Source organism: Acomys russatus, chromosome 1 (assembly GCF_903995435.1).
Source record: "Acomys russatus chromosome 1, mAcoRus1.1, whole genome shotgun sequence".
NCBI lineage: Eukaryota > Metazoa > Chordata > Mammalia > Rodentia > Muridae > Acomys > Acomys russatus.
Genome location: NC_067137.1, coordinates 36,640,771 through 36,668,534, shown reverse-complemented (window position 1 = coordinate 36,668,534; position 27,764 = coordinate 36,640,771). Strand labels below are relative to the sequence as shown.

At 39.6% G+C, this 27,764-nt stretch overlaps 1 protein-coding gene and 1 pseudogene across 1 annotated transcript in view; one reads left to right on the top strand and one right to left on the bottom strand.

Annotated features, from left to right (window-relative positions):
- Window positions 1-27,252, bottom strand: part of Rock2 (Rho associated coiled-coil containing protein kinase 2) — a 92,084-nt gene extending 64,832 nt beyond the window's left edge. The window contains exon 1 of the mRNA XM_051143703.1: window positions 27,059-27,252. Within this exon, the coding sequence (XP_050999660.1) occupies window positions 27,059-27,199 (141 nt within the window). The 5' untranslated portion in view covers window positions 27,200-27,252. The remainder of the gene's footprint in view (window positions 1-27,058) is intronic.
- Window positions 9,714-9,845, top strand: LOC127197639 (uncharacterized; annotated as a pseudogene).
- Window positions 27,253-27,764: the final 512 nt, after the last annotated feature.

The window sequence follows — 27,764 nt, the reverse complement described above, 5'->3', positions numbered from 1 at the left end:
TTCCTGGCATTAACCCTAAGTAGGACCAAGGATTTCTTATCAATCAAGTACACATTAGCAATGCATTAAAAGAAAAAAAATTATTCAAAAGACATTGAACCTGGATTTTCCTTTATCTGTAACCCACAAACATCCATAATCTTTTTTTCATTTAAAAGAAAAGAAGCAACAAAATACAAGTAATGAATGGACTTTTAGACTCTGAATCACCTTCCAGGATTGAAATCGATTTCCATAAGTCACACTGTAGCCCAGAATTATATTTACAGGCACCCATTTGATGGCGAACAGAAAAATATCCTAAACTGGATACATTTGGATACTCCATAGGGTGTACAAAATGATCTGCTCAGACACAGGAAGTGAGCAGATTGGTTCTTACAGCATTGCTGTTGTAGCTGCTATGGATAAAGCCTAGGGCCACTACAAGCTAGGGTAAGTACTCCATGACAGTGGTTCTCAACCTGTGGGTTGTGATCCCAAAGACCTTTTCACAGATATCCTACATATCAGATATTTACAAAATGACTCATAATAGTAGCAAAGTTACAGTTATGAAGTCACAATGAAAATAATTTTATGGTTGGGGGGCGTCACTACAACATGAGGAACTGTATTAAAGGGTCACAGCACTAGAACAATTGAGAACACTGCTCTAATGCCTCAATTCCAATATTCCTTTGATCCAACAGCAACCTTCAATCTAGATTTTGTCTTTTTCTCTCTGTTTCATCCTCTTCCTTCCCATAACTTCAACTCCACAGCCAATCATCATAATCACACCCTTCCACTTATGTCCTAACTGGTCTCTCAATCGTACTGTACTGTTCTGAAAAACTGGCTGCCTGAGTTACTCAATTCTTTTTCTATTCAATTCACATTCATTCAAATATTCATTCTCTCTCTCTCTTATCCCCTCTCTTCCATTGTTATTAAGATATATTGTTTCTTTTACTATAGGAAAACAAAGTCTCTTGAAACCATTTCCTACACAGTCGTCATTCTATTTTTCTCTTTTTCTTTACAAGAAGTTTCTTTGAAAAACATATTCAGTAGCTCTCTTTAGCTTTGTTACTCCGTTAACTTTAGACCTCAATCCAATGAGCTCTCCTACCACCACCTGCTACAATAGAATAGTTTCAGCTCATCAATAACCTACATATGCATCATTCATCCAATGACCAAGTTTGTTCACATCTGTGGACAATCTTTCACTATGACCTTCTTGAAAATCTTCCTTCACTTGGCTTTGGTGAATATAAACGGTTTTCCAGCATCTTTCTGACTGTCCCGTCTGTCTCCTTCACTGGCTTTTTCCAGTATTGGCCTCTTGCATTTTAAACCCATTTGCTCTGTGGCATTCACCCTGTTTCCTGTCTGTAAATGTCATCTGTGTGTTGATGCGTTCTAAATTCAGTGTCTTTTCAAAAACAACAACAACAACAACTATAACAACCTCAAATCCAAGACAAGTCTCTCAAACAACATGCAAAGCTATGCCCTATCCCTCTCACCACAACCACATCTACTTCAGTTCTTCCACATCTCAGTTAGAAGCAATCTTACCCTTCCCAGTACTCAGACCAATCATTTGGGTATCAAGCTGGACTTCTTGTCTCCAAAGTCCAAATTCATCACATACAAATCCTGTTTGCATTATTTTCAAAGTGAATTCGGAGATCCTCCAGTTCTACTATCCCTATATAACTTTGCTTAAGTTTTTGTAAATGCCTACTACCGGGTCTTCTGTTTGCAGTCTTGCCCTCCCCCTTCTCTCATTAATTAACAGAACACAGAGAAGGATTCTGTCACTGCTCTAGTCAGAATCTCCACTAGCTTCCAATTTTGTTGAGAGTAAAGCACAAATTCCCAGTTATGAACTAATTTCATCTCCTATTGCTTTTACTTATTCTGCTGCAGCCACACTGACCTTTTAAAAGTTTTGTCACCAAAGGAACCATATATGTACACACACACACACACACACACACACACAGAGAGAGAGAGAGAGAGAGAGAGAGAGAGAGAGAGAGAGAGAGAGAGAGAGAGAGAGAGAGAGAGAGAGAGATAGCTCAATAGCTATTGAGCTCAGAGCTCTAACAAAAAAGGACATCTGAGCAGCACAACAGCCCTGTGGGGTTAGGAGACTGGCTCCATATGGAGCAACCAAACAAACTAGCTAACCATAAAACAATAAAGGAGTCAGGCTGGAGAGATGACTCAGTGGTTAAGAGTGCTGGCTGCTCTTCCAGAGGACCTGAGTTCAATTCCCAGTACCCACATGGCAGCTCACCACTGTCTGTAACTCCAGTTCCAAGGATCTGGCAGGCAGAACACCAAATGCACATAAAAATAAATAAATCTTTAAAAAAAAAAAAGGAGTCTATTTCACATCATCATTAGAAGTGCAAACATGGAAGAAGAGGTTGGATTAAAGAAACAATGCTGGAGTGTAAAACGGTATCAACCCTTTTACAATTTGTGGACCTCAAGATCTAAAGATAGACATGGAAATGTGAACCCAGATGTTTTCTTTCCCTAACTCTCTCTACCCCAACCCTGGATATATACTCAGATCTTTCTCCTGGATCTGCCTGTTTAAAGCAGTGGTTCTCAATCTGTGGGTTCTGACCTCTTTTAGGAATAGATCAACCCTCTCACAGGGGTCACCTAAGTCATAGGAAAACACAAATATTTACAGTTTGTAACAGTAACAAAACTACATTTATGGTCAGGCGTGATAGTGCACGCCTGCAATCTCAGCACTCGGGAGGCAGAGACAGGCAAGTTGCTGTGAATTCGAGGCTAGCCTGGTCTACAAAGTGAGTCCAGGACAGCCAAGGCTACACAGAGAAACACAATCTCGAAAAACCAAAAATAAAAAATAAAAGGGGAGGGGTCTTGGTACAGAGATACTCCAAAAGCCATGAGCCCACTCAGTATTCATCTTGGCTTTGAAACACTACTCCCAACACGAAGGAGAAAGTCATTAGGGAAATGGCTGAATGCAAGGCTAAAGCAAGAAAATAACAAGATGATCTCGTGGTATCTTGTACCAAAAAGAAAAGTACAGGGGTCATAAAATGGCACTATCTACTCAGATGCATTGTATCATAGTCTTGCTTATAAAATTCAATAGTTAAATGTTTTAAATTGAAATAAAATGACATTACTTTCCTTTCTCCTTTTCCTTCCTCTAACATCTCCCAGCTATCCTCAAACCTCTCTCATGTACACACAGACACAGACACACACACACACAGACACACACACACTTTCAGGTCCATAACCTCTTTTCTTATTATTATACGTTGTGTGTATACAACTTGCTGAGTCTGTTTTTGTTGTACATTTGTATATGATTTCAGGCTGACCACTGTGCAGTGAACAATCAAAAGGGGCACTCATGCCTGGGGGAGTTCGCTGTCTAGAGTTCTTATCTAGAGGTAGGACTCCACAAAATTCTCTCCCTTCTATCTTAACATGCCCATGGATACTACCATTGTTCCAGTCTTGTGTATGCATCCATTTCTAGGAAAAACTATTTCACAGCAGACTTCCTTGTATTCTGGCTCTTAACAATCTTCCTCCCCCCTCTTCCACACATACGACTGATGGTGACATTTCAATGGGGACATAGACACTATTGTGGAATGGCCTTTAGTGGCAAACCTGGAACCTGATCAAGTAAGCAATGGCAGGTGTTCTATTCTTATTCTATGTGCTGCAGAAAGAAGCCAGTGTAGTTATGATGGTAATGCACCCCCATAAATAAGATCTTACAGAAAAATGCTGATTAATGAATGCACACAGAATAACTGAATTTAAAAAACCAATATCTGATAACAGCAAAGTAAAATTATTTTGGAAAATTTCAATAGATTCTAAAACTAGTAGGTAAAGGTTGAAATAGAAATATAGTTTTCACATACGCCAAGTGCCTCCTCACAAAATACTCAGAAGCTAAAGAGATGGCTCAGTAATTAAAAACATGTATGGTTCTTGCAGACGATAAGGGTTCTGTTCCCAATACCCACCCACATGGAGATCATAACATACTTATTAATTACAAAAAAGGAAACCTGAGAAACAGCAGAGATTATCTTTAAGCAAGTGGCCAGCACCACCATTCCATGTGCCCATCAAAAAGATTTAAGAACACAGCATCATGTTTGAGATATCAGCCAAAAATATCACCAGGAAGCACTTTACAAACCCAAATTCAGAGATAATGATTTGTAGTCTTCAAAACTCTGAAGAGCAAGCAGCTCAAAAGAAAGGCCTCCCAGTGCCGTTCCAGATGGAACAAGATAGAAGAACATGGAAATTAGATGAAATACATGATCCTAGATCACCATCATTTTCAGTCAAGATTACTTGGACAATACCTGAAAGGAGTCTCTATGTAAAGTGTGCATATAAGTTGTTTTCCATTGTTTTAACTAAAGCCCTTTAAAGTGGATTATGCCAGGCATGTTTTCAGCTCAGACTTTAGACAAGCCATTTCCTTCTGGAGGGCTCACACTGTATTAGTATGGTTAGGTCTCTCAACCAGATCTCTATTTTTCAAGTTTTTACTGTCTAAACTTTCTTTCTTGGGGGGGTGGGGGGTGGGGAAGGAAGGGGGAATCTTGAGACAGGGTATCTCTGTGTAGCTCTGCCTGTCCTGGGCTTGCTTTATAGAGCAGGCTGGCCTCGAACTCACAGAGACCTGCCTGCCTCTGGGAACCACCACCTAGTTTATTGTCTAAACTTTAAACACTGTGTTTCTTGTCCTTTTTCTTCTTTCTTCTTACCTTATATACTAATTCACCTAACTACTATCATATGGCTCCCATTAAAATGTAAACTGGCAGGAAGAGAATGTTGATGTTTTGAGTTACTGCTACAATTCCAAGATCCAATTCTATAGCTAAGCTGAGGTCAGAAAGAATAAATAGCAACTTATATTCTTGGGATATAAAAATTTAACACACAATCACAGAATAGGTTCACTTTCTCAATAAATGCAATGAAATATGAAACAGGTAAACTAAATCCACTGACAGGTATGGTATATCATTTCAAAAGAGGTCTACAGCATGGATGAATTGATTGACCTGACTGATAGGCTAAGGAGCTTAGTGAGCAAACCTACTTCCATCTGAAAGTTAGTACTAGAGCCAGTAAACGCACAAGAAAATAACAGCATCACATAAACATTCAGTATTAAAACACCAAATATAGCTAGCATAGTAGTACATGCCTTTAATTCTAGTTACTAGGAAGTTGAGGGAAAATTAATGATATCTTGCATCAAAATTAAGTTTTTAAAAGGAAACAGGGTATAATGGTACATGCCTGTAATACTGGCAATAGAGGCAAAAGGATTCAAGGCCAGCTAGGCCACATAGAGCATTTCAGGGCTAGACTGGGCTACATGAAAGCCTCAAAACAAACAAGTGAAGCCGGGCATGGTGGCACATGCCTTTAATCTCAGCACTTGGGAGGCAGAGGTAGGTGGATCGCTGTGAGCTCAAGGCCAGTCTGGTCTACAAAGTGAGTCTAGGACAGCCAAAGCTACACAGAGAAACCCTGTCTCAAAAAACCAAAACAAGTGAATAGTGCTGGGAATGCAGCTCTGTGGCTTGGCTGCCATGTATGAATTCCTGGGTTCAATTCACAGAACTGAAAAAATTAAATAAACAAGAACTAATTACATCAAACTTGATTAGAAAATACAAGTACATGCAGGTAGAGATTCCTCGAAAGAAAACAGAATGACATGAAATTCGCTATGGAATGAAGTGGTGTGAACCAAGAGATAAGTGTAACTGAGGTTTCTGTATTTTATTATATTTCCTTGAAAAACTGCCAATGTTAAATAAAAATCACTACAATGGTTTCAATTAGTTTAGTATTGTAACAGAATAGTCTATACTTAAGGGAGGAATTCAAAAATCTGAAAACACTATGGCTTCTATACACAAAGTGTTCAAATCAGTAGCATTTCATTGTACAAATGTCCATTTCTCATGATCTGCCAGATAATAATGCTGCCCTTCCTTTGAATAACTGTCAGAATCAAAAATTTTTTTTAAAAATTATCATAAGCCAAGTAAAAGGGTAGACCTAGTTACCCAAGACAGAAAGATCCATTTAGCCCATGAGTTCAAGGCCAGTTTGGGCAGCAGCAGCACAATAGATAGAGGCAACAACGCTAAAGCAAAACAACGTTTTAAAATATAAAAGCTCTGTATTATTAAGACTGTAAGAATTTGAAAACCAAAATAACAAGTCCAGAGAAGCCAATAAAAGAAAAAGATATATAATAAAGCAAGAGTGAGGGAAGGGATAATATAATCATAATTAATCCTAAGTGCAATGAGGACATAGAAAAACACACACACACACACACACACACACACACACACAATTTCAAAAAGTAAATTCTAAAATGGTAAATTAAAACCCCAATAATTATATTTATTATGAATACCAGAGCTAGGCAGTGGTGGCGCTCGAATTAAATCCTAGCACTGAGAGGCAGAGGTAGGCAGATCTCTGAGTTTGAGGCCAGCTTGGGCTACGGGGTGAGTTCCAGGACAACCAGAGCTACACAGAGACCCTGTCTCGAAAAACAAATGAAGAAAAAAGAAAGGACAAAAGGAGGAAGGAAGGAAGGAAGGAAGGAAGGAAGGAAGGAAGGAAGGAAGGAAACCAATTAAAATGAAAGCAAACAGCAAACAAAGCACACTTTAAGGAAACAGATAAAAGAAAATGTCACAATATAATGACCACATCTGAAGATGCTAAATACATAAAAAAAGAACTGATAGAAGCAAAAACAAAACAAACACCCAACCAACCAAACAAACAAACAAAAAAACTAAAGCCCAATGGACAAAGGTAATAAACCTTTCCTAGCCAAAGAAACAGGTAGACAAAGGAGCAAATGTAAGGCAAGTCAAAATATCAACAACTTGATCTGACCATGGTGTCCTCAAAAACTGTTCAACATAATTTTTTAAAATTTATTTTTATTTTCTTATTTATGAGTGTGTGTGCTAGCGTGTGTGAGTGTATGGCACCTGCATGGGGGTGCCTACAAAGGCCAGAAGGTGGCATCGGAGCTCCTAGACCAGGAACTACAGGTGGTTGCAAGCTGCATGACATTGGCATTGAGATCTGAAAAGTGCTCTTCACCACTGAACTATCTCTCAAGCCAAAATATATTGTTTTATTAATGTTGTTTTCTTTGTTTATATGTTTGGTTTTTGACACAGTTTCACTATTTAGCCTTGGCTGGCTTGAACTTGCTATGTAGACCAGAGTAGCCTGAACCTCAGAGATCTACCTGCCTCTTCCTCAGTACAGGAAGTAAAAGTAATGAAAGTTAAAGTGAGAGCCACCACAATTGGCCTTCCAAGTATACTATTTTTTAAAGATTTCATAGAACATGTAGAAAAGACATTGGAGAGATGGCTCAGTGGTTAAGAAAACTTGCTGCTCTTGCAGAATACCTGATTTCAATTTCTTGCATACATGTCTGGCAGCTTCATAACCTCCTGTAACTCCAGCTCCAGGGGATTCCACACCTTCCTCTAGCCTCAGAGGGTACATATGTACACACACACACACACACCATAAACACACAGATATAAGAATCCCTTTTTTTAGTTAACATGTACAAAAAAAGTGATCATACAATGAGCCATGTTTCAATTTTTAAAGGACTAAACATATAGTTTCCTTATAAAAGCAAATGGAGGGCTGGAGAGGTAGCTCAGAGGTTAAGAGCACTGTTTGCTCTTCCAAAGGTCATGAGTTCAAATCCCAGAAACCACATGGTGGCTCACAGCCATCTATGATGAGATGTGGTGCCCTCTTCTGGTGTGCAGGTATACATGCAGGCAGAACATTGCATACACAATAAATAAATAAATCTTTAAAAAAAAAAAAAAAAAAAAGCCTAATTGTCCCTCAGCTGAAAAATGGATAAAGAAACTATGGTACATTTACACTATGGAATACTATTAAAAACAAGGAATTCCCAAAATTTGTGGACAAATGGGTGGAACTAGAAATGATCATACTGAGTGAATTAACCCAGAAGCAGAAAGACTCACATGGTATATACTCACTTATAATTGGGTACTAGCCCAAAAGGCACGTCCCCATGAAAGTCTTTACTTACCAGGAGATTGGGATAGATGTGAGGACATCCCACTGGGACTCTAGGTAAGACAAATATAGGAGATGGGGAAATAGAAGGACGCAGAGGAACCTAGAAACCTACAAGAAGAACATCATGATGGGTGCTCAAAGTATTGCACTAAACAAGGACAATACAAGTAGTAAACATCGAACCCCTATTATGATCTAGCCAATGGACAGGACATTCTCCAAGTTATATGTAGAGTGGGGACTGACCCTGGCATGAACTCTGGAGCCCTATATTTGACCACCTCCTCTCGGTGGGGAGGCCTGATGCATTCGAAGAATAAGCAGGCTACTAAGATGAGACTTGACAGTCTATGACCATACAGTGGGGGAGGAGGTCCCCCTCGGTCATAGACCTAGGAGAGGGGAATAGTGGGAAAGTGGGAAAGTGGGAAAGAGGGAGGAACCGGAGGATACAAGTGATGGGATAACAATTTAGTTGTAATCTGAATAAATTAATAAAATAAAATGTAAAAAATAAAAAATAAAAGCAAATGGAGAAAGAATAATAGTCTAGAGCTGACTCTCTTATTTCACGTACTTTTACAAACAGCACAACTCCAAGTTCAATTTTCTGTACTGCACTACTCTTTTAACACACTGAGAAACAATGACATGCAGCTTTGGCTGCTACTGTCTCCAAAGTTAATAATATCTCTTATCTCTAACTTCAAAGTGCCGCGTCTTCTGCAAAAACTGATAAAATGCTTAACTTGCTCTTCATCCCCTAAGGAAGTTTTAACAAATAAATCCAACAATATGAATTAATTATAATATATATAACATATATATATATATGCAAAGTGAAAGATACACAAAATTGTGTGCTTTTATTCTACAGGTTTCAATTTTTAAGAAATTCTAGAAGAGAGAAGCAATTTATAATGAGAGAAAAGAGTAAGTTGTTTGAAAACATAGGAGATGCCAGGCTTGGTGGCACATGCCTGTGATCCCAGCACATGGGAGGCAGAGGCAGGCAGATCTCTGAGTTTGAGGCCATCTTGGTCTATAAAGTGAGTCCAGGATAGCCAAGGTTACGCAGAGAAAACTTGTCTCAAACAAACAAACAAACACACAAAAAAACAAAAACAAAAACAAAAACAAAACAAAACAAAAAAAACAAAAGAAGACACTTACGGGAGATGGGACTGACTGTAAAAGAAAATCAAGAAACTTTCAGAGTGATAAAAATATTGCATAATCTTGCTTGTGATGGTTAATTGACAAATTAGTAAGTAGAAAAAGAGTATACTGTTGAATGAATAAAGCATTATGACATACACCAACAAAAATGGCCATACAGGTCTTTGCATGTCACAATAATGAATGTCTGTCCTTTGATCTCTCTTTACAATAACTATGAATGGGCTACGTGCTGTCTACATGTCCTTTAAGAAAGTGATTCTAACTTTGCATGTACTGCCTTTCCTGTTAACACTATTTACTCAAACACAGTACTTGTTAAATGCATTGAAAATACTATTACGAATGGTTTAAAATTTCACATACTGAGCTTTGCGCAGTGGCAGTATTGTAGCCAATTAGGTTTATCTGAGGCACGATTATTGCTAATTAAAATTTCACTTAATGGAAACTATACTTGTGGGAACCAACACATTATAATTTCTAGCATATCTCTACATTATTTATGTGTCATATTTACATGTATAAAGCAAGGCTAGTATTTGTCATTATTTTATATACCATAAAACCTAGTAAGTTTTAAAAACAAACCAAGCTGTAAGTATCATTTACTTTTCCTCCCGAGGCTCCTTATAACAAACCATTGTTGAAATTAGCAGCATTCAGTCAACCCATAAAATATTACTTGTAAGCCAAGGAGTGGGAAAAATTCAATAGATATTGAATAGAAAAGCATAAAATGAATATGACTGCAAAATGACAAGACGACACGAATAATGATCAAGAATATTAAAGATATAATTATATTCCTTACATGCACAAGAGCTATGGGACATAAGGAGTAATGCAAATGGATGACTTTTGAAATAAACTAGACACGAAGGAAAATACTGAATTTCATGTGAACAATTTGCAGAGAAGTATTGCAAAGGTTGCAGTGAAGATAAGAGTTTGTTGCTCAATAAATATTTCTATTTTAGGTAATGACATTTTAAAACTAGATCATGATGATGATTGCACAATACTATGTATGTATGTAGTGACACTGAATTGCACATTTAAAGTGACACAAATGGAAAATACTATGTCATGTGTATCTAACCACAATACTCTTTTGGTTTTTCAAGACAGGGTTTCTCTGTAGCCTTGGTTGTCCTGCACTCACAGCTTCATAGACCACGTTGGCTTCGAACTCAAAGCGATCCGCCTACTTCTGCCTCTGAGTACTGGGATTAAAGGCGTGCGCCACCATGTCTAGCTCCACAATACATTTTTTAAAAGAACACTGAAAATGACCAATAGAAACATGTACAAGATATAGATCAAATTTCCAGAGACAAAAGAAAGAAAGGAAGGAAGAAAGAAAGAAAGAAAGAAAGAAAGAAAGAAAGACGGGATTTTCTTCTCCAGTGGTCTTTGCTACAGTTTTTCTAGTCCTACAACTTTCTGTTCTCCAGCTAAAGTGTTTATTGTAAAATGCAAGTCTTAATTCACTCCTTAACCTAAAATACTTAAACAATGCATTTCTCATTCATTCAAGGAAAGTTTAAGTGTGTTTGTCTGGACAGAACTACTTGGATGTGACAAAAAAATGACTAGAGGCTGCAAAAGACAAAGGGACCTAACACAGAGCATAAACAACGAATGAAACAACAGAAGCCCCATCTTTCAGTAATGTGCCAATTTGATGCTCACAAAGGAAGAAAAGAGTGGTACCTGCTGCTTGTTTCCCACACCTTTTAGAAAAGCTATTTTATTTTGGTGCACACATACAAATATACATGAAAATGGGCATTGGAGGCCCTAGAGAGGGCAATGTTCAAAATAGAATACTCCAAAAATGTTATGGCAAAACCCTTACCAAGGAGAGTAATGTTCATATTGTGCATGGTAAGCCCTCCAGGAACTGATAGTTAAGTATAAAGGGAAATGATCAGGAAAAGAAAGAAGTTAAGAAGCAACCTGGATCTAACTGAAGCACCAGAATGCTCTGTCCAAAGAAATACATAAACTTTCCTTGAATGAATGGGAAATACGTTGCTTAAGTATTTTAAGTTAAGGAGTAAATTAAGAGAGAAATTTAAGTCAACGAGTTTATCAGCAAGCAAGAAGGAAAGATCCAAAACACGGTTGAGGAATCTTTCTGATGACAGGCAGAACATGAAACAGAAGGAAAGGAAGAACAAACCGTACTATGTAGATGAGCTGGTGTGTCAAGTGACAGGAAATTTAAGGGACTTCTTTTGATGATTTCTATTTTCCAGGAAACAAGAACACCATCTGTGGAGGAGACTTTTTTCCTAAGTTGAAAGAAAATGAAAGCCCCTAAGGAGAAGGAAAGAATTACCCTAAAGCTTGACAGCTCTCAAAAACTGTTGTCCAGGAGTGTGCAGTGTTACTAATCCAGTTAGCTGTCTGACTATCTTCCATTACTACTCAACAAAAACCTTTTCTGTAGATCAGAGACAAACTCATCTGGAACCTAGACTGTGCCAGATATATATAGTAGAGATTCAATGGTGCAAGGAAACTGAGCATTGTAGCAAGAGATCTGAATTGACGGGCACTGCACTCTTGCCCACCAGTGAAGGAAGCATTTAGAGGTGTTCAGAGCCTTTTATCTCAAAAGTATGAACATTAAGAAACTTAGAGGAGGACTCAGAGCGTGATGTTTTTACATCTGTGATCTAAGCAGCAAAGTGGTCTTCCAACAATGATGAGATCCAGAATAGTTCCGTGGGATTCAGTGAGTGACTTATGTGAAGAGAAAGACAGTGAAAGGAGATGGAATTGGGAGACAAAAGCCAGGATTCTGAGTTCTCTGTCATTGTAAACACTAAATTCACACAAAGGAACAGTGCCAATCTCTTGTGGAAAGCCTATGAGCCAGATGCCTACATCTTCAGAAACAGTAAGATACAGACAAGAAAGTTGTCAACAAGCGGCAGCTGTGAGAAGAGGTGCCCGATGTACAACCCAGGTACACCAATCAAATTGAGTAAGAGTTCTAAGAGAAAGAGACCACGGGTGCTACAATGAAGAGGACCCTAAACACACTGAGAGCAGAATCTCCAAGTTCTAAAAGAAGGCTCTACCTTAGGAGAAACACAGGTGCTTAAGGCAAAGGGAAGGGTGATTAGTTGGGGAAAATTTTGAGGATGCAAGCAAGTGTGTTAACCTCAGAACTAGACGAAAACTTTATTACAGATGGAAGAACAGCCAAGGAAAACACTGGCCACAAAAGTGTCTCAGGGCTTACACATCAGACTGAAAGAGGAAGCCCCAAGATTTCTCTGGAAGAGAAGACACCGGGCATCTCAGTAATCAGACAGTGCCTGGAACAGTTGCAATTAGGAAAGGGTCTGTCTTATTTCTATCATGGGAAGAAAAGAAAATCAGGCCTCTCTGGAAAGAACCAAATTAAGTTCAGATAAATTCTGTTGGCTAATGAGTATGTGCTGGTGGGGATATGAGAGATGGCTCAGTGGTTATGGCAGTAGCTGCTCTTCCAGGGGACCAAGGTTAGATTATCAGCACCTAGCTCACAACTATCTGTAACTCAAATACCAGGGGACTCAATGCTTTCTTCTTGCCTTCATGGGCAACAGGCAGGCAAGAGGTGAATACACAAAATAATACACAGAAGGAAAACACCCATACTCACAAAATAGAAATAAACATACGCCATCAAGTTCTGAGTCAATTCCCACACCTCCTTCCTGTCCAGAGTGGTGCAGACCGTAACTATGTAAATGGGAGTGTTTCAGAGATTAATAGACTAGTGCCTCAATAACACAGGCCACAGAGAAAAGGTTATGGAGCACATCTCTTATACTTTTTAAAGTAGGCACATATTGCTTTTGTAGCTTTTTTTAATGTTTATTTTGCTTTTGAGGTTTTGCTGAATCAAACTAAATAAGCCTGCTCCTAAGAACATTAGAACACAGTGCCAAGAGCTGGTACACTCACAGCACCTTGAGAGACAAAATTTCCAACAACTCCTCTCTCTCTCAAAAGAGGTAACTTCTTAAAATTACAGTATTCTATAACTTTTCTCAGAAAAAAAAAATCACAAATTAATTTTGAGTTGGTTTCTTTTTCTTAACTCTAAATTTAGCTTTGTTTTTTATCAACTGTTCTCCTATTATGGAGATATCTTAAATATGGAAAACAAGTTGTTTTCCCAGAAAGTCTCAAAACTGCACAACTTTAGAGTCTTCATTTTTTTTAAATCATCTTTCTTTATTCAATTTTATTTTATTGATTTATTTTTGAGGCAAAGTCTTACTATGCAGCCCCAGCTAGCCTGGAACTCTCTATTTAGACCAGGTTATAAAAATAAATAAAATAGTTAAATATTTAGGGCCTTATTGTTTGTTTTGTCTTTTGAGATAGTATCTCACAGAGCCCAGCCTGACCTCAAACTTGCTACAGAGCCAAGGACAACTTTGAATGTCTGATCTTTCAACCTCTGCCTGAGTGCTGAGGTTCACATCCTGTACTGATTTTATGTTGTGCTGGGGTTAAAGCCCAGAGCATGCTAGGCAAGCACTCTACCATCTCAGCTACATCCTCCGAACTAACCGTTGCAACTCTAAAGATCCTTTTACTATGCCACCCGAGCACTTCATAAATATTAATTACACATTAGCCAGGAGCATGTGCAGTTTTATTAAGCCATGGTAACTCAAAAACATGCTGCCACTGGGCATGGTGGCACATGCCTTTAATCCCAGCACTCGGGAGGCAGAGGCAAGCAGATCACTGTGAGTTTGAGGCCAGCCTGGTCTACAAAGCAAGTCTAGGACAGCCAAGGCTACACAGAGAAACCCTGTCTCAAAAAAACAAAACAAAACCATTAAAAACTCATGTTGCCATTCTCCTCCACGTTATGTAATTATTATCTCAAAACTCAATAAACACAGGCTGGAGATGGGTCAGCTATTAGAAGCACTATTCTTTCACAGGATCCAGGTTCAATGCCTAGTACCTACTCTACATGGCAGTTCAAAGCTATCTCTAACTCCAGCTCCAGGATATGCAATACCCACCTCTGAACTCTAAGGGCAGCAAGCACACATATGGTACACAGATATACTGCATACAAAACACTCATACTATAGGTTTTAAAAAGAAACCAATAAGCACAATTTCAAATTTCTACAATATATATTTTAAACTTCTATAAGATAATATATACTGCTCCTGCTTCCCAGCGCTAGAACTAAAGGCATGCACCTATATACCTGGCTGAGAAAATGATTTTAAAAATACATTTTAAAAATCTAAACAATACTCTCAGTATATTATAAATATATTGGTATAAACAATAACTCAAAAGCTATTTTGCATGTAAAATTTTAAAATTGTTTTAAAAATAAGAATTGTATTTTACACTTTGCTTTTTGTTGTTATTGTTTTTTGTTTTCTGATACAGATTTTTCTCTTGTGTAGCCCTGGCTATCCTAGAGTTTACTCTGTACTCCAGGCTGGCCTAAACTCAGAGATCCACCTGCCTCTGCTGCTACCACAAAAGAATGTTTGAAGGCTTCTCTGTCTTCTAAACACAGGTATAATTCACAGGACAGACATAGAACACACTGCTTTAGGAGCTATAATCTGAAGGAACATAAATTCAATTTTAAATTTTTAGTTAAGTTTTTCCTCATGAATTAAGCTGACTCGGTAACCATGACTACTGTTACTTTTCACTTTCCTATTTATTAGATACAAAATATCAAAATCATATATTTTGGGTTGAGGCTATAGTCCAGTTAAGTAGAATACTTGCTTAACGAGCACAAAATTCTGGCTTCAATCTCTGGCTCTGTACAAATGGGGCACGATGGTACAGAGCAATAGTCTCAAGGCTTGGAGGAGGTGGTGGGGAGAACAAATGTTCAAGGTCATTGTTTGCTACATGGCAAGTTTAGGCCAGCCTGGGATACATGAAATTCTATCTCAAAAGGAAAAAACATCATCATCACCATCATATCAGAATCTTAAGGTCATTCTCTGTCACATAGTAAAATTATACATTTGAGGCCAGTGAGATGGCTCATCTAGTGGAGGCACTGGCCACCAAGCCTGAAGACCTGAGTTCAATCCCTAGGACCAAAATGGGGAAGAAAGAGAACCAATTTCCAAAAGTTGTCCTCTGACTTCCTCCACAAATGCACTATGGCATCTGTGCACCTACACAAGTACACACATATGTACATAAACACACAAATTACTGTAAGTTTTAACTTCTTTTTTTAAGTAATTTTTTATTTAATGTACACTGCTATTTTTGCTGCATTTGTAAGAGAGGTGAATCTCCTGGAATGGAGTTACAGACAGTTGTGAACTGCCATGTGTGTGCTGGGAATTTAACTGGGGTCCTCTGGAAAAACAACCAGTGTTCTTAACTGCTAAACTGTCTCTCCAGCCCAGTTTTAAACTTCTTACAAGTAAGTTTTTATACACTCTAATTTTAAACTAACATAAAGTGTAATGATAAATTTTTTGTCATGTATGCCTTATCACAATAGTATTTTCTCTTTTATACTTATGCTTCCTTTAGGAAAGCCCAGCAAATTAAGGGAGGGAAAGAGGAACAGAGAAAAGGCAGAGAAGCCGCTAACCTTAACTAATCTGATTTGTAGAGTCCTAAAAGATGAAATGTGATGACCCTGGCATCCTTCATATGTCAGCCACATACACAATTCTGTCTTCTCAAAAGATTTTAAATTCCTGTGTCTGACTTTTTTTCACGTAGTACAAGAAAAAATATTTATCCACAGTACCTCTCATCTTTTTCCTGAGGACAACTTGCATCACAATCACCAGAAATGCTCCTTTAATCCAAAGTTCTGGCTACCTCAGTCCACCTACCTCAGGAGACCTGGTGGGGAAAGCTCCCCAGAAGGATCTCCAAAGGGAGAGCCTCAAAGGAAAATGTCCACAATAGTAGGCCCCCATATTTAATACTTTTAAGTGTTTTCCCAAGAATTCAACATACCAAAATTCATTTTCAGTAGCTCTTGAAAGAATCAGTTCAAGACAACTATGCTAATGTATTTTATATATTTAAGACACAGACACACACACACACACACACACACACCACAGCCAAAAGTAATTTTAACATGAAAGAAAATTCTTAGTTGGGTGTGATGGCACACACCTTTAATCCCAGAATTCGGGAAGCAGAGATAGATGGATCTCTGTGAACTCAAGGGCAGCCTGGTCTACAAATGGAGACTAGGACAGCTAAGGCTGTTACACAGAGAAACCCTGTCTCAGGGGGAAAATTTTTTTTTTTTTTAGAAAATTTCCCTCTGATTCTTACTAAAGGAAAGGGTTATATTTAGAAAAAAACCCAAACAATTCAATCATCTAAGAATATGGCTTCTAAATGAAATATGCTTAAATAAAAGGCAAAATACTTAAGTCTTGTGCATATAGAATTCTCAAATAGGAATCGTCTGAGAAGACCCAAAAATGTGCAAATAATACAACCCCACAAATCAGCATGCAATGCTACCTGTGAACAAGAGTGGACATGTTATCCGTACACTAATTTTCAGGGTATTCAAAGACAAAGCCAACACAATGGCTACATCATGGTAGTTACCACTCTATAGAAAACTAGTTATAAGAGTAACAATAAGAATTGTTTCTAGGGGCTGGAGAGATGCCTCAGAGGTTAAGAGCACAGACTGCTCTTCCAAAGGTCGTGAGTTCAATTCCCAGCAACCACATGGTGGCTCACAACCACCTATCTGGTGCCCTCTTCTGGCTTCCAGGCAAGATATTGTATACATAATAAATAAAGAACTCTTTAAGAATTGTTTCTAATCTGTATATAGAAAAGAAAGGTATAGCACTCAAACTGGGGTCAAGATGACAATGTTTATAAACTTATTCCTAACAAGTGATTAAAATAAAATTAAAAGATGAACCCAAAACAGAATCAAAAGAGCTGGAAAGGCCATGCTTACATCAGAGTCCTCAACATATGTTATTTAAAAATAACTGAACAAAATATGGTGGTGCGTGCCTGTAACCCTAGCACTGGGGATGCTAAGGCAGAAGCAAAGATAGTTTGGGGCCAGCCTGAGCTACATAGTGAGACCCTGTCTCAGAGAAAAAGAGTGCAGAGAGAATGGGAAAGAGCCCAACTAGTTGAGTTTACTGCCTCTATCAGAGTTTACAGAGTTCAACAAGACTCTTTCATTACCCAAAAGTGTAAAGGTTCCATAAAGTTTATTTAGAAAAAAAAAAAAATGCTAGTTAACTACAACTCTCGTGTGTGTGTGTGTGTGTGTGTGTGTGTGTGTGTGTGTGTAGGGGAACTCTCTCAAGTATTTAGCATCTCTCTACATAAAAACAATTTGAATATATTGATTTAAACTAGACCACACTCACTAGTAAAACTCAAAAGAAAAGAGCAACTGAGACATAAACCATGGCCGATGTCCTGGCCATACCAGGGGCTGAGACCAGAGGATAACCTGAGTCCAGGAGTTCTAGGTCAATTTAAGCAACATAGGAAGAAACTATTTCCCCCCCTCAACCCCTCACCCCGCTTAAAAAAGCACACAACTGAAATTCATTTGTTTTATTAGCAAAGTACACTGCAAGTATTATCATTCATTGATAAAAAGAATATGAAATTCTACAGCCATTTCAGAAAATACTGGCAGCTTTTCAAAATTAAGCATAAACTACTTCATGACCCTACAATTTCATTCCTTGAAATCTAGCCAAAAGAAATAAAAACACGTCCTCACGTACGGTAAATTCATATGTAAAATGTAATATATAATTCATGCAATAACATTACTCAGCAATATAAGAACAAAATACTACATGCTCCAATACAGATGAACCTCAAAACATTATACTGGGGAAAGAAGCCAAATGTAATGATGGAATATTGTGTGTGACAGCTTAAATAGCAATGTCACTCACAAGTGTGAGTACTGAAGGACCTCAGGTAGTGGTGCTGTTTGGGGAAGCTGTCAAAGCTTTAGGAGGTGTGGCCTTGTTGAAGCCTACTGGGAGTAGGCTTTGAGGGTAACAGCCTCACACTACTTCCAGTCTGTTCTCTTTGCTTCCTGCTTGTGGTTGGGGATGTGAGCTCTCATAGCCTCCTGTCCTGCTTCCATACATGCCACTCACTGCCATACCTCCTTTGCCATGATGGACTTTTATCCCCCAGGATTGTAAGCCAAAATAAACTTTCTTCTACAAGTTGCCTTGGCCATAGTGTTTTATCACAGCAACAGAAAACTAAATAAACATTGTATGATACCATTTATTTAGAATGAGAGGGGGGGTGGCGGGGAGACTGAGAGAGACTTATAGATACAGATCCGGAGCTGGCACTGCAGTCAGGACTGACTGAGAACCGGCACAACAGAATCTAACAGGTAATGAGAACATGTTACGGTGACAGTTTAGTTAAACTGCAAATAGATTAATTTATAGCATATAAAGCATACTTCAATGAAGCTGAGGTATGTTAGTACATGTTTTCATTCCCAGCACTCAGAAGGCAGAGGCAGGTAACCTGGTCTCTACATAATGAGTTCCAGGACAGCCAGAGCTACATAACAGAGACCCTGTTCTCCAAAACAAAACAAATATCCTGATGAAAATAAAAATAACTTGAAAAGCTAGAAAACAATAGTACCATTTAATACTTGTCCTTCAGCCAGACTTTGGGTTCAGACCCGATTCTAAGAACAAATTAAGAGATAGAAGCATACATACCATCTATGCCTGCAAATTATATTTATATATTCAAGCATTACAAATGAATTACAAATACAGTATTTATTATTCCCTTTCTCTAGTTGAACACCACTAACAAAAAGAGTAACTCTAACTCAAAATTAATTTTCATAACTATTTTAAATATAGAAAAGCCATTACACTTATTAGAAAAGGAAACATTATAATAAATAAATAAGCACATGTAAAAAATAAATAAATAAAAATGTTAGTAATCATAGAGTTGGCAAAATAGCTCGGTATGTAAAAACACCTGCTGTCAGGTCTGATAACCTGAGTTTGATCCCCCGGTACAAAGAGACACTCTCAAAATTTGTCTTCTGACTTCCAAGTGGCACATACACTCCCAAGAAGACATACATACACATAAATAAATAAAATGTAGTAAGGGTTGTTTTAAAATATGCTTACTATGTGAAGTTTTTCAATACAGTCTTTCATTATGACTTGTAATGACATCCAGATTTCTTGAAACAGGGTTTTTCTATGTAGCCCCAGCTGTCCTCAAACTCAGAGATCTCTGTCTCTGCATCCCAAGTGCTGGGAGACATCTACAGCCTTGATCAAAATCTCTCATGCCCTTTGACTTTTAACTTTGTTAGTAAGCAAATACTGCTTTACTACTAACAGCTAATATACTATTTTGAGGCTTAACCTGAAACATACTACCATCATTTCACCTCCTCTTGATATGAAAAGCTGACATAACACAGAAATCACCTGGCTCCACAGGGAACTAGATGTGATTAACTAGAAGGCAGGGTAGGGGAACAGATGACACACAAATGATTAAAGGCTGTTTAGCCTACACAGTGTCTTTGCTTCACCTAAAACACAGAATAATTTATCTTTCTCTAGACACACTGTTTCAGTACTACCTAGAAAATGCCTACAATGCTTTTCCTACAAGACAACTTCCAACCTCCCAATTCTATCCTCTCAGCATAAGATGTGTGCCTATCTTTCTTCTTATGGATGGACTAGAGCCAAATGACAGAACATATCATTTACTTAGGGTCCACTGTAATATCACTGCTAGAGGGAATATACCTCTAAAAATAACACTCCTTTTACTTAAAGCCGAATTATTAATTCAACAAATAACTAAAGAACAGGAAGACAAAAACATCAATATCCAAATAGTTTATATTCTATGCAGTAAACTATATTCTATGCATAAAATAAACTCACAAGCCAAGTGTCGCGCCTATAACCCCAGTACTCAAGAGGCCGGAGGAGGAAGTTCATGAGCTCAGGGGCAGTCTGGGCTACAAAGGGAGTTCAAGACCAGTTGGCTACACAGTGATAAAATACGTAAATTAAATAAATAACCTCAATGGCCAGAAAGTATTTTTTTAAAAGACAATACTTTACTGTAAGACTTCCTCAGCACCACTACCCAAGTAGTAAAGCAGGCTTACTTCTACCAAAAGAAGGTTCTTCTCATCTCCAGAGCTAAAAGCTAAACTTAATAGGAAAGTGTTAGAAACTAGTTCCCAATCAGTAATCCCTTAAAAATAAATTTCCTATTACATCATAACTAAAGTTGTTCAAAAATCTTTTACAGAATAAAGTAAATTAGGCATTAAATATGAAACAACCAGTTTTAAAGAATGTTAGATACCTGGAAAACAAGCCATAAAGTCTTTAGAAATAGTCTCCAAGAGTTAACACCAATGAACTAAAAAGCAACCCTAATATCAAAAAGAAAGAGAATAAATGATTATGAGAATGAGACTACACACTGAACAGAACACTTTCCAAAAGGGTAAATGAAGGTCATTTAAAACAAGCCATCTGCAGACCTGTCCAAGAACACCTACATGTGTGATCACACCTTGAAGGAGCAAGAAAGCACAAATGGAAGGAAAGCAACTCCCAGCAAAGATAAAGAACAGGCAGCCACCATGACTTGATACTAACCTGCATATTAAGCTCCATATAATAAGCTAGTCCACTAACGGTAAGTGTGCTTTTTTTGTTTACTTTTAGTGTGTGTGTGTGTGTGTGTGTGTGTGTGTGTGTGTGTGTGTGTGCGCGCGCGCGCATGCAGAGATCATAGGATAACTGTGGGAGTCAACTCTCTTTGTCTACCAAGATCAAACTCAAGGTCGCCAGGCTTGGCAGCAAGTACCTCTTATCAACTGAGCTACCCTACCAACCCTCTAGATTTTTCAGTGGGCCTATACAGTCAAACTGAACCATCAATTTTCTCTTCCCCAGTAACCCTCATCATAAGCAGCCAGTATAGAACAATTATAAAGTGTTAAGATGCTTCCTGTCTTACCAGACATGGCTGACTAGTTGCCCATTTCCACAGATAAAACTAAAAAGAAATGAATTTTAAACAAAGCTTGGTTAAATAACATGACCATGACTAAAAATGTAAAGATGACTATTAAGAAAACACTCAAGAGCCAGGTATGATAGAGTACGCCTTTAATCCCAGCACTTGGGAGGCGGAGGCGGAGGCAGAGGCAGGTGGACTGTTGTGAGTTCGAGGCCAGCCTGGTCTACAAAGCAAGTCCAGGACAGCCAAGGCTACATAGAGAAACCTTGTCTCGAAAAACCAAAAACCAAACCAAAACAACAACAACAACAAAACACACACACACAATTCACACACACACACACAAGTCTATTAGTAAACTAATTTTTGGCAAAGATCACAAAGCAACCCAACAAAAAAGGAAAAGCACTTTTCTCAAATGATGATCATGATGATGATAAGGCTGAGTAGTAGTCTGAGTAACTAGTCATGTGAAGAAGAAAAGAAAATCGGATTCAATCCCTAATGCACACCACTAAACTTGGTGAAAATGTATCCTAGACCTATATATAAATGTTGAATCATAAAGCTTCTAGAATAAAAGCAAAAGAGGGTATTTTCACGCAATAGGGCTAGGCAACAATTGGACAGAAAAAGCAATAACCATTTTTGAAATTGGTTAAAAACAGGTATACCACAGACTGAGAAAAAACATTCACAAAACAAATTTTAGAGCATTCCCTTTAGAGACAAAATCATTTCTATGTCTAGCACATAAAAGCATGCACTACAGCCCAACTTTTCAAAGAGGCAAATACTCCAACAGATGATTCACATATATTTATATATAAATAGCCAGTATGTGTGGTAGTCATCAGGGATATGCAAATTACAACACAATGAGCTACCACTACCCAACCCCAGTTTTTTTGTTTTTTTTTTTTTAATGTTATGGAAGATGGGGAACAACTGGAATTCTCCCTCCTATGTTGTTGGCACAAGTATAAAATAGTATAACCACTTTAAAAAGAGCCTGTCATTTCCTAAAAAGCAAATATGCATATATCTTATGACACAGCAGTTCTACCTCATTATCAACCCAAGAAAAATAAAAACAGGTCCTTAGAAAGACTTAGCACTAATCGCTTATAACATTTTTTTAAGGCAAGATCTCACTATGTAGCTGGCTTGGAACTCATTCTGTAGATCAGCCTGGCTTCAAACTCATAGAGATCAACCTGCCTCTGCTTCCAAGTGCTGGTATTAAAGGTGTGCATACTTTGCCCAGCTTATAACATCTATTGTATTATAAATGACTCAGCAAACAGGAAGAAGCACTACTGCCTAGCCTGACAAACCTGAGTTAGACCTCAAAACCTATATAGTAGGAATCAACTGAAAGTTTTCCTCAGTTCTCTACACACACACACAAATAAATAAATGTAAAAAAACAACCAAAACGGTTTTTTGTTTTTGAAGATAGGGTTTCTCTGTGTAGCTCTGGCTGTCCTGGACTCATTTTGTAAGCCAGGCTGGCCTCAAACTCAGAGAGATCCACCTGCCTCTGCCTCCCCAATGCTGGGACTGCAGGTGTATGCCACCACGTCCTACTCAAAATGTAAGTATTAAAGTAATTAATCTGTATATTCTAAATGTCTACCTACTTCTTCACAAATGAACATGTACAAAATACTTTTTCATCTTTTATTCTACTTCATTTTTATTACATCTTTAAAATAGTCTCAGTCATTACTTGTGGAAGAGTGAACAAATGTATTTGTATTTTAATTCGGTGAAGAGCCAACATAAATGGATAGAACCAAAGCACTGTGGTATTTTCATGGAGCTGAGGTCCTGGCCAGACACCCGTCTGGCATGTGCAAGGACTTGAGTTCAATACCCAGAACTACCAAAATTAAATTTTCTATATAGTAATATTTTCATATAGTTGGCAAATACCAGCCCTAATAGGTGTTTCTGGGACCGGGCAGATGGCTTGGCAGTTACAGGCAGTTTTGATGCCAAGCCTGACACCCCTAGTTTGATTACTGGAATCCACATGGTAGAAGGAGACTCCTGCAAATTGTCCTCTGACCTCCATACCTGTGCCGTGACACTCAACACCCCACCCAAAATAGACACAAATCAATAAACAAATATAAATTTAAAAAGCTTTAATGAATATTTTGTTTTCAACCCACTGAAATTGTAAATAAATGTTTGATCACCTTTACCCATCCACAAAAACCTGCGCACTACAGGTTACTATGACCATTATTTTGAAAGAACAAAATAAAACCCCAAAGCACAAACCTTAAGACATTTCTCCAGAACACATTAGTTAACTAAAACACAGGGCAAGCAATGTGAGGATCTCTGACAACCAAACACAGAGATTTACCCAAAGGTTTCAGACTCTACAAAAGAGTATCACTACAAAGTGAGTCCAGAACAGGCAACACAGAGAAACCCTGTCTCGAAAAACTAAAAAAAAAAAAAAAAAGGAGAGAGAGAGAATCACTGAAAGCTCTCCCTTAAAAATATTTCAAAACACTGACCTTCAAAAAGGCTCAGCAGATAAAGGTACTTACTTCCCATCAAGCCAGACAACCCCGTGACCTGAGTTTGATCCCTAGAGCCCACATGGTACAGGAGAGAACTGACTCCCACAAGTTGTCCTCTGACCTCCACACGTGCCATGACAGAACACATGCCCACACTCAAGCACACAAAATAGATTTTTTTAAATTACAGAAGCAAATTTCTTTCAAAAATATTTTTATATAATACAAGTAGCTCGCAATCTGTAACTTCAAAAGAGCTGCTTATTTTAGGGCCAAATAAAGCAACTAGCCTCTGCAAAGAAACAAGTTAATTTAGTCTGTACACTGATAGTATCCTGCAACCCAGCCCTACATATGCTCGACAATGAGTAGCAAACTCAAATGATTGCATGCACTTAGAACTGTGTTACAAGAAAAATGTATAACAAAAATAATTTCCTATTTTAAAAAAACATAAAGCTAGCGAAAATATGCCAAATGCACGAAGAAGTGAAATGCATGTAAAGATGTATGCATGCAGTGGACTAAGACTTTACATCCTATCTTGTGTAACTTTTTTCCCCTTGGAATGGTGTGCCTAACCTACTGAAAACATTTTACAGAAAATCCAGGTATGCTTCACCATCTCTTGCCATGGTGCTTTCTAAGCTTTTGAATACAGTAACTAAATTTCATGCTGTTTGTATTAAACTATTGAGAAATGCAATACTAAGTAAAGCAATGATCAATTGTGAAATACAGCTCATAGTAAGATTTCAAATCTTTAAAGTAATAACAGCTATTATTTCATGTGCTTTTTTTTAATATTATCAATTTAAAGACTAATTTATAGAGTTACAACTTGGAGGAAGGAAAGGTTGTGAGGATGAATGGAAGTGATGGCTGGCACAACAATGTGAATGCAGTTACCATTCAACTGTGCACTTTAACATGATTTAAATGGCAAATTTTATGTAGGCTACTACCACAACTACAATTTTAAATTGTCGTGGTCAGGGTTACCATTGCTGTGATGAAACATCATGACCAAAACAAGGGAGGTTTCCGTATCACTGCTCATCAAAGGAAGTCAGGACAGAAACTCAAACAGGGCAGAAACCTGGAGGCAGGATCTGATACAGACACCATGGAGGAGTGCTGTTTACTGGCTTGGTCCGCATGCCTTGCTCAGCCTGCTTTCTTACAGAACCCAGGACCACCAGCCCAGATATGACACCGCCTACAGCTGGGTCTTATGGAGACATTTTCTCAACTGATGTTCCTTTCAGATAATTCGTGTCAAGGTGACATAAAACCAGCCAGCACATAATTCATTCTAATATTCCATGATAAAATATACATAACTTAGATATAATTATTGTAATTTTAATGATGTTCTCAACTTGTATCACTCGCTGTGCAACAGAGGACTAGGAACTAAAGGAATAGAGGTCACTTTTTGACTTGGTAGTATTTGCTGCACTCCAGAATAACACCTGTACTGATTCTCAACAACATGTGATCAACTAAAAGCAGCAGTGAACCTGCTGTCAAATCAGTGTGTCAACCCTCATAACCCTAATGTCACCTTAACAAATTACTCAATGAAGGAATTGAACTGTCACTGACCACGCGTAATAATAATTCAGGAAGAATTTTAATAAAACAAAACAGTCATGTCACAGGTATTAAACAGTTTAGTTCCAAGCTCAGAATTACCCTACTAAGGATGATTAACATTTCTAAAATACAAGAGATGAATGTGAAATGTAAAGACATTTCTATCTGGGATTGAGGATGAGCCTGGTGAACACTTGAGATTTACAGACACTATTTTTAACTGAACTTTCTGGCCTAGGATCAAAATTTTGCTAGTGAAATACCGAAGTCAAAATGCTGGCAGTGACGCCCGAGAAGCTTTGCTTTATTTACATGCAGAAAAGGCTATGACCACCATGCAATAATCCTAAAAATTTCCAAAAACTGTCCCACAAGAACCCGCCACCAGGCAAAAAAAACACACACCCGCCCAAAAAAGTCAAAATCTCCTCATCTACACATCCTATAGAAAGATACCCACTCTCTAGTCAGTTCCTGCACTGTGGCCAACAAGACTGAGTCACTCTGCAAATGATTCCAGAAACCTCAAAGGATAACCAACGGCCTCAGAAGAAAAGTTAGTCAGTGGAAAGGGAGGAGACAGTTTTTCTCATCAGAGTCACTAGGCTTCTTCTAGCAGGGCCCAGAACTGACATGCTTTTTGGCACAGTATGCCTGATCGCCCACCCTACGGACGAGCCCTCCAGAGCTAATAGCCAGAGTATCTTTTTCGCCGTCTCCTCTCCACTTTTTCCCATAAATGCATCTCTATCTGCACACTAATCAAATATGTTTGCCAAACACAATCGCTTCCCCCAACAAGCCCTGAAGTATGCCAGCAGTCTACGCGGCGTTTACTGTAAAAATGTGTCCTTTTTTTAATCGAGCTCCAGCTAGCAGCCTTCCCAAGGCTCTTAATTTGGATTTTGAATGCTATGGGCAAGACAAGGGGAGAGATTTATTCCATTCTACAATTCAGACTCATTTCTTGGCTTCCGAGCAACAATCTCCGGAAATTTAATTTACATAAATTCAAATGCACTAAATAGCTACTATGGAATGTCCAAGAGCAACTGAAAACAAAACTTGAGCTGTGCGGTCCCAGATTCCTGACGAAGAGGACGCAGTGAGGGCAGCTCTTTGTCACATACCCCAGGTGGTACTCCTAACAGGGAGAGCATCGGGTTTCTTTCTCCCTCGACTGCACCCAAGCTCCCACGCTGCGTGACACTTTCAAATTGGCTAGTCTGGGGTAGGAAGCACAGCCAATCCTCCACCTTTCCGCCCTAAACCGACTGGGTAGGCGGGAAGGAGACCAGGGGTGTTTCCTCCCAACTAGCTCCAAGAAAGGGGGCGGCCGAGATGACACCCGCTCCACAGGGAGGTGGATACGAGGAACCCCAGGTGGGGTCTCCACTCCGGAACCTGGGTCCACAGTCTCCCCGACAGCCGGAAGCTGGGCGGGTGGGCCAAGGGGGACTACGCAGGGCGGGGAGCTCCCTCCCGAGCCGGTACCTACCAGCAAGCTCTCCACGTTGATGGGCGAGCGAGGGTCTCGGATGAGCGCCTCCAGCTTCCTCTGGCGGCCCGCGCCCGCCCCGTCCCCCGGTGCGGTCTCGGGGGCGCCGGGCATTTTCCCCGTCGGCAGGGGCCGGCTCATGCCGCTTCGCCGGGCCTAGCGCCGCCCGCGGAACCTCCGCCCGGGCCCGCCGCGCGCCGCTGTCTGAGGAGCCGCCCGGCCCGGCCGGGAGCAGAGGCACTCGGCGTCCCCGCCCCTCAGCCGCACGCGCGCTGCCCGGCCCGTAGCGAGCTCGCCAGGACCCGGCGGGCGGGAGCGGGGAAGGGACGCCCGCGCCGCACCGCCCCGCCCTCGGGGCTCAGGCCCCTAGGGCCGCCGCCTGTCCGCCCGCATGTCGCCGCCGGCCGCCCCGCGCGCCCACAAACCCTCTCCCCTCACACGCAGTCCGCGCTGCGGCCCCTACTCGGCCGCGCGCCGCCGCTACCCACAAGCCCCTCCGCCCGCGGTCGGCCGCGCGCGCTCCAGCCCCGCCCACCCCGGCACGTCCCCGCGGCACGCCCCGCCCCCTGGCCTCCGGCCCCGCCCCCCCGCCAAGCTAAGTTGAAAGGCTTCTTTTCCGCTCCGGCTAGCCTAGTCTAGCTTCATCGTCTGGCGGGTTCCCGGAGCTGGGAAGCGGAACGGGTGGCAGCGCGGCGCTCCCCGGTTC